The sequence below is a fragment of the Petaurus breviceps genome, unplaced genomic scaffold (assembly GCF_028583685.1).
Source record: "Petaurus breviceps papuanus isolate PSGF00001 unplaced genomic scaffold, PetGlider_PUasm1.0 470, whole genome shotgun sequence".
NCBI classification, from domain to species: Eukaryota; Metazoa; Chordata; class Mammalia; order Diprotodontia; family Petauridae; genus Petaurus; species Petaurus breviceps.
This window is the reverse complement of record NW_027186350.1, coordinates 7,578,186-7,585,536: the sequence shown is the minus strand read 5'-3', so window position 1 is coordinate 7,585,536 and position 7,351 is coordinate 7,578,186. Positions and strand designations below refer to the sequence as shown.

At 53.0% G+C, this 7,351-nt stretch overlaps 3 protein-coding genes and 1 non-coding gene across 9 annotated transcripts in view; all 4 read left to right on the top strand.

The window, feature by feature from the left end:
* Positions 1-3,837, top strand: part of ATN1 (atrophin 1) — a 13,253-nt gene extending 9,416 nt beyond the window's left edge. For 5 of the 6 annotated variants that reach the window (XM_069101579.1, XM_069101577.1, XM_069101578.1 and 2 more), the window contains 4 exons: positions 602-1,298; positions 2,433-2,576; positions 2,716-2,896; positions 3,287-3,837. In XM_069101579.1, the coding sequence (XP_068957680.1) occupies positions 602-1,298; positions 2,433-2,576; positions 2,716-2,896; positions 3,287-3,320 (1,056 nt within the window). In that variant the 3' untranslated portion in view covers positions 3,321-3,837. The remainder of the gene's footprint in view (positions 1-601; positions 1,299-2,432; positions 2,577-2,715; positions 2,897-3,286) is intronic. The other variant, XM_069101581.1, reaches the window with a different exon arrangement.
* The window catches only part of EMG1 (EMG1 N1-specific pseudouridine methyltransferase), a 370,137-nt gene that overhangs the window by 308,051 nt on the left and 54,735 nt on the right, over positions 1-7,351 (top strand). The window lies entirely within an intron of this gene.
* Positions 4,846-4,908, top strand: LOC138172002 (U7 small nuclear RNA). Its single transcript, XR_011171024.1, has one exon. It is a non-coding gene; the product is annotated as a U7 small nuclear RNA (small nuclear RNA).
* CUNH12orf57 (chromosome unknown C12orf57 homolog) lies at positions 4,851-7,139 on the top strand. Its single transcript, XM_069101596.1, has 3 exons — positions 4,851-5,197; positions 5,538-5,714; positions 6,882-7,139. Exons 1-3 carry the CDS (start codon positions 5,146-5,148, stop codon positions 7,031-7,033), a joined length of 381 nt encoding a protein of 126 aa, XP_068957697.1. The 5' UTR covers positions 4,851-5,145; the 3' UTR covers positions 7,034-7,139.

Below are 7,351 nucleotides of genomic sequence, written 5' to 3'. Positions count from 1 at the left end.
GGGGGGGGGGGGGGGGGGAAGGGGGGAAGAGGAGGGCGCCGGAGTCACACCGCCATCTGCAGGGGAGGAGGAAACATTGCAGCTTGGGAGATTCCGATCCCGGTGCTACCTGGATGCGGAGGGACTGGGCTGAACCTGAGAGTGTGCTCATAGTCGTGACCTCCCCAGGATGATAGCAATGATAACAGCTAGCATTTGTGTAGCTTTACCCATTTGAGCCTCCCTGGCCTTGTGAGGTGGGTGTTATCCCCATTTTACAAATGAGTAGACAGGGCCACATGCCAGAGGCAGAACACCAGTTCAGGCTTGACTCCAAGGCCTGCCCTCTACCCACGGCACCCCTTAACTCCCCTTAACAAGTGGTACACAGAGCACCCTGTAAAGTGGGCTGCACCAGCATTACCATCAGTTCCAGTTTACAGTAAGCACAGAGCCAGAAGAGAACACCACATCTCCCCTGACCGCTCTTGATGGCATTAGCTTGGCATACCTTTCCTGGGATTGAGCCAGGGTGGGAGCTTAGAAACAGTCATCTCCTTGCCAGAAAGTATAGGTAGCCCCAGTGTCACCCTCCAACCTTGCTTATCATCTCCCTCTACAGAAGCTGGTTCAGGAAGGCCGCGCCCCTGTGGAGTGCCCATCACTGGGCCCTGTGCCCCACCGCCCACCATTCGAGCCCGGCAGTACAGTGGCTACAGTGCCCCCTTACCTGGGGCCTGACACTCCCGCCCTCCGCACACTCAGCGAGTATGCTCGGCCCCATGTCATGTCCCCTGGTAATCGCAACCATCCCTTCTATGTGCCCCTGGGTGCGGTGGACCCGGGGCTCTTGGGCTATAATGTCCCAGCCCTCTATAGCAGTGACCCAGCTGCTCGGGAACGAGAGCGTGAAGCCCGGGAACGTGACCTTCGAGACCGCCTCAAGCCTGGCTTTGAGGTGAAGCCTGGAGAGTTGGAGCCCCTGCATGGGGTCCCCGGGCCAGGCTTGGATCCCTTCCCTCGGCATGGGGGTCTGGCCTTGCAACCTGCCCCACCTGGCCTGCACCCCTTCCCCTTCCACCCAGGCCTAGGGCCTCTAGAGCGTGAGCGTCTGGCACTGGCAGCTGGGCCAGCCCTTCGACCGGACATGTCATATGCAGAGCGGCTGGCAGCTGAAAGGCAGCATGCCGAGAGGGTGGCGGCCCTGGGCAACGACCCCCTGGCCCGGCTGCAGATGCTCAATGTGACTCCCCATCACCACCAGCACTCCCACATCCACTCCCACCTGCATCTGCACCAGCAGGATGCCATCCATGCAGGTGAGGACTTTACTCCCATCTATTTTGTTCTCTCCCCTCCCTCGCCTCCTGCCCAAGCAGTAGACATCTCTCTAAACTAAACCTTCTCTACCTTTTCCCATCATTGTTCTCCTTGTTTTCTCCTACCTTGTCAAGTTACCCCCCATGTCTAGTTCCCAGCCTACTCCTCCTGGCCTCATTCCCCATCCCATACTTCCCTATAATTTTTCCTCTTGATCTCTCTCATCTTCTGCCTGTACCTGTAAGGGCAATCCCATGCAAAAGTTTCATTTACCCACTTTTATAAACCTATCACATCTTCACTTGGTGGTGAGAATTCAACTTTTCCCCCCATTTTAAAATATCTTTTATTTTTATAACTCATCCCAATAACCCATTCCTTCCCCCAACAGAACCCTCCCTTATAACAAATAATTGCCATAAAAGCAAAACAAATTAGTACACTGACCATGACTAAAAATATATACCTTACTCAAACTCTCTTCTGAGCGTCTGGAGGCATATCTTACTGGCTAACATGCTTTACTCTGAAATTACTATTAATCCCCAGTTTCTTCTCAGTCTATTCTCCTTTCTATCAATTAGTCAACAAGCTTTGCTCAAACACCCACCATGTACCAAACTAGGGATACAGTTAGAAAAGTGAGACAGAGCCTGTCCCTGGAGAATATTTAAACATACCAGAAGACCTTCCCACCAAAGTCCATTCTCTCTCCCACCCTATTCCCAAGATTATCAGTGCTTCTGGAGAAAAGGCCTGGTGCTTTGGTCTTAGTGTTAGAGATAAGAGTTAGATTTATACATTTCCTTCACTTGCTTCCTGCTGTCTCATCCTGTGCCCTGGGATGCAGCCCATGACCTTGACCAGCCCCTCATTCCCTCCAGCCTATCCACTGCCCATAGACTTAGTTCTGTACTTTGTCCTGGCACTCTGTCCTTCCTACATCCCTTTTCTACCCCCCCCTTCTTTTAACCTATTTCCATCTCTTAGAGGTAAAGTGTTTTGAGTCTAGTTCTCTTTCCTCAAGCCTCAGTTCTTCCTCTCTAGCTTTACACCCCACCTGACCCTTCTTGTATCTGTGACTTAATTTGACTCAGTCTCTTTGTGCCCCCCCCCCTTTCCTGTGCCTCCAGCTTCTGCCTCTGTGCATCCTCTAATTGATCCTCTGGCCTCAGGGTCCCATCTTACCCGGATCCCCTACCCAGCTGGGACCCTCCCCAACCCCCTCCTGCCTCATCCCCTGCATGAGAATGAGGTTCTCCGTCACCAGCTCTTTGGTAAGGATGGTGGATGGAGAGGAGGGAAGGGAACATAAAGGAAGCGATGGGGAAGGAAGAAGAAATGCTTGGAGGAGATGGGGGGGGGGCAATGGTAGGGCAAGCCAACTGATCTGTGTCCCCCGTTCTCCCTCTCCAGCCACCCCTTATCGGGACCTGCCAGCCTCACTCTCAGCTCCCATGTCAGCAGCCCACCAGCTGCAGGCCATGCATGCCCAATCTGCCGAGCTGCAACGCCTGGCCCTAGAGCAGCAGCAATGGCTGCATGCGCACCACCCCCTCCACAGCGTGCCGCTGCCTGCCCAGGAGGACTACTACAGGTACAGTACACAGCCAGACCTGAACGTGGCTGGGTCTTGGGGGTGGCAGTGAGGGACCCCCGGTTCCCCAAGTCCAGAGGAGGTCAGGATGATGCCCGGGAAACTAAGCCATTGTTAAAGTGCTCATGATCTCCCACAAACTGTGCTAAGCGCTGGAATGCAGCCCCTCACCTCCCAGAAGGTCACACGAGATGCTGATTGGTGACCTCTATCCCAGAAGGGTTCTGGTGTGCACGGACCCCCAGAAGCGATGCTGCCAGTCTCGATCCTAGGGTACCATCTCTCCCACTGCTTCCAACATGGCATCTGGGTCTCTGGATCCAGCCTGTAGCCCCCGCCCCCCAGCCCCGGGGTAATGCATTGTCTTCTCTGTCCCCTGCCCCGTTTCAGTCATCTGAAGAAGGAGAACGACAAGCCTCTGTAGAGCGCCAGCTGTATACCCTTGTGACGGGACCAGCGGGAGGGAGGAGAGCCTTCTCTGGCAGAGCCAGGCAGCGCCAGAGCCCCCCCTGAGGAAAACGAAGAGGCCCAGCCCAGAGAGAAGAGAAGACGCAGCTGGGGGGTGGCGCTGGCTGAGGCAGGGGTACTGGGGAGAGAAGTGTGGTGAGAGGCAGAAGCCCACAGCAGCACGGGCCAGGACCCCCTCCTTGTTTCTCCTGCCCCTCCCCGCTTTCTGGGGGGAGCAGCATCCCCCCTCCTCGCCTCCCCCCCCCCTTGGTGTGATAATTTCATCTGTTAGATGTGGCTGTTTTGCGTAGCGTCGTGTGCTACCCCCGCCCCTCCCCCCAACCTGTGTGCGGCGCGCCTCCCCTATTGTATACCCCCACAATTCCTCCCCCACATTAATAATTTATATATATATATAAATATCTATATGCCACTCTTTAAAAAAGGCCCCAACCAAAACCAAACAACAACAAAAAAATCCTCACAACCCCTCAGGATGACTAAGGCTGATTTATTTGAGGGGGTGGAGGTGGAGTGACAGACTGTCACGTGGGAGGGGGTCTGGCCGTCCAACGGTGCCGAAGGTGGGGACCTGTGGGGAAGGGTTGCCAGGTTCTTTCCTCCTCTCCAAAAAAAGAAAAAAGTTACTTTGATAGCTCCTTCTACCTTCTTAGGTGAGGGCTGAAGGCCCTGGGGAAGATCTTAGGTCAGCAGAGGCCCGGTGCGGTTAGAGGTCTTTCAGATGACCATCAGCTCTCCCTTACTTTTGCATTTCTCAAAAATACGGGGTGAATCCAAGTGCCTTTGGCTTACAGTTCAGGAAATGTGCCCCAGAGGGTCAGTGGCTCCTGACTCTGGCACTGCCTGTGTTCTCACACTACCCAGGAAGCCGGGGGTGAAGGGTATCGGTCTTTCCTCCCAGAAGAGTACCAAGGCAGGCTTGTGGGATGAGGGCTGCGGAGGGGCCCTGATGCCCCAAAGTCGGTGGCAAAGGATCCCCTAGGACTGGTGTAAAAGGAGTTAGGAAGTGGTTTCTAAAGCCACTGGCAGAATGGCCACCCGGGAACTATCTATCAGTTTTCCTGGAGCTGGAGGGGCTCCTGGACTGAGTCCAGAGGGGGAAGGGACACGTTTCCAAGCCCAGGAAGATCACTAAGCAACCCGAGCTCAGGCTGAGAGCCGTGAACCTAAAGCGAAAGTTTACCGAGGATGCCAGTCTCCCTAGCTTTCCGTGACGCGCTTTCCTTCTAAGTCGAGGGGGTGTGCCTGGTCTTTTTATCCAATCAACACCAAGAATATTTGCATAGACTCTTATCAAGACTTTAATGACTTTGAAAGGTAAACGTAAGTATATTACCTTAATTCACAGGTCCCAACTGTCAGATATACTTTATTTCCCCGTAACTTAGAGAAAAGGTTGATTCAAACAACGTCTCCTTTACTCACCCTCACCGAAAGTGGAGTCCCTTGATACCCTCAACTCACTCCCGGGACCACTTCAGTAGTGTTACAGCTCTTTTAGAATTTGTCTAGCAGGTTTCCTGGTTTTTTGCTGGGAAGCCCCCATTTTACGTTTCTGAAAAAAGTTCTTTGTATAAAGAGGGTTACAGTTTTGTTTGTTTCTAGCTCGCCGGGCTCACGGGTAGAAGCTCGGTTTTCCTGTTGCTTCCGCCCTGCAAGCCCGGTAGCTGGTGACAAACTTAATGCATTTAGGCTTTGGATGCTGACGTGTTGCTCCCGGAACTAGAAAGCAGCTTCCTCTCTCCGAGCGCGCATAAGCGTGTAACTCCTCTAATTATCCTATGGCGTCGGGTCCCGCACAACCCGCGGCCTTGAGCGCCGAGCAGGCTAAGGGTGAGCAGAATTCTCTGTTGCATCTATGAGGAGCGGGAAGAGGAAGGGAAACCTAGGGACGATGAACCAGATGTGGGAACTGCCGGCTTGGGGAAGATGAAACCCAGGGGGTGTGGGTAACTCACCCTGAGCTCCTAGAGGTTCTTCGGAATTGCCCTCCGTTATGGAAGGTGGGGGTGGGGAAGACTGGGTGGGTTTGGGTTTGCCCCCTTCCTCCTTCTCACGGTCCTTGCTGCACTCTGCTCTTCTCTCCTCCTGCGCACTTTCTTCCCCCTTCTCCGTACGCCTTTCCCCTCTCCTCTTCTCGCACTTGCATCTCTATGCACCGGGGCTGGGGCAGTGGTCTTGGCTGAGGTCATCCAGGCGTTCGCGGCCCCGGAGAACGCGGTGCGCATGGAAGAAGCTCGGGACAATGCTTGCAACGACATGGGAAAGATGCTGCAGTTCGTGCTTCCCGTGGCTACGCAGATCCAGCAGGAGGTCCTCAAAGCCTACGGCTTCAGCTGCGATGGGGAAGGTGGGGCTGCCCCGGCCTGGCCGCCCCGCTCGGGGAAGGGGGTGGGAATGGGGTGCGGTGGGGGGGCGCAGGAGAGCCAGCTCGGCTCTGACCCCGGGAAATAGAATTAGTTTTATTCTATTTATTGATTTTATCTGTGCGGGGTCCCTCCCCCACAACTCCGCCCTCTATACCTGGGAGCAATAAAACCGACCAGCGCAGGGGTCAGCCGACTCCGTCGTGTTGTTCCCGAAACCCAAGTGACTTCGAGGCCTGGCTCTATCTATGATTGCCTTTCATTCATTTATTTAAAAAAACAACAACACATAAAGGGCATTATTTTTATTCATCCAACTCTTAAACGAAAACCATTTTAAAAACACGTACACCTTACTTAAAATCCCAAAAGAAGACTCAAAATACATTTTTAAGATAATAGTATGTGTCTCCGGCAGTGGGCAAATTAATGATGGAATGGCGCTGGGGGCTGAGGGCCTTCTTGAAGCTGTTGTCCCCTCTTCGGACACGCGGTGGCAGCCAGGATTTGGCATAAATATTACCTTCCCCTTCACCTCCCTCAGGAGAGGTGACTTCTAGACTTTCACTTGGGTACAAACAGTCCAAGGGTGTCGTCATTCAGCAGCATGGGTTCGACCAATCTAGATCTCGGCCCCAAAGACTGCGGGATGAGATGTGCAAAGAGAAATAGAGCCTAAATCACTTCTGAGTGTCTTGGTTGGATCAATATGCAAGTGGGATAGAGGTTTTGTGCATGTGTGCGTGTTCACATATGAAACACTGCATTCATCCTTCCCTGTCCCCAGCCCTCCTTCCTCCCCCATCCTACACATCCATCCAGGGAAAATCAGTGACCTCCCTCTTCCCCCCAAGATTTAGGCATCTCTTTGCTTCTGGTTCATGATATGGAACCGGAAGCGATTTGGTCTAATCTCCATCCCATTGAATGTGGAGAAGGGATGGTGAGAGCTTGCCATGCCTGGTGGGGGATGACCCTGCCAGCTTCTGCTCTTTGTGTGTCCTAGTTTTCTTTGCTCTGGAGACAACTTGGATGACTGGGGAAGATCGAGGGGGAAAGGTTTACTTTTCTGGATAGCTGCCTCCAGTCAGTAGTAGAAGCCAGTGTGGGGATAGGGATCATGAGACTGACGTCTCTCCTTATTCTCTTAGGTGTCCTGAAGTTTGCCAGACTGGTGAAGTCCTATGAGGCTCAAGATCCAGAGATTGCCAGCTTGTCTGGAAAGTTGAAGGCCCTGTTTCTGCCGCCTATGACTCTGCCCCCACATGGGCCTGGATTGGGGGGCAGTGTGGCAGCCTCCTGAGGGAATCCTGTCCCATCATGACACTAGGACAGGAGATGTGCCAATCATCCTGGAATTCAACCAACTGTTGTCCCTGGAGGATAATAAATATTGCTAATGCTTGGTCTCACTGTCTCCCCAGTTATTATTCTGTCAGTTTCTTGGGTTTGCCCACTTGAGTGATTTCTACATTCAAAGAAAAAACTTCCTGAGTTTCCAAATGATCAGGCTTTGTCTCTGCTCAATCTCCAGCTCCCTAATACATATATCCAATTTAATTCAGTAAATATTTTAAGTGCTTACCATGAACCAGGCAGGCACTGTGCTAAGCATTGGGAA

Bases quoted from the DNA above. Each gene is read 5' to 3' on its own strand.
- CUNH12orf57 (XM_069101596.1), top strand. From the start codon at position 5,146: ATGGCGTCGGGTCCCGCACAACCCGCGGCCTTGAGCGCCGAGCAGGCT. The intron at 5,198-5,537 runs GTGAGCAGAATT...GGGCTGGGGCAG, and splicing joins GAGCGCCGAGCAGGCTAAGG to TGGTCTTGGCTGAGGTCATC. The intron at 5,715-6,881 runs GTGGGGCTGCCC...TTATTCTCTTAG, and splicing joins CTTCAGCTGCGATGGGGAAG to GTGTCCTGAAGTTTGCCAGA.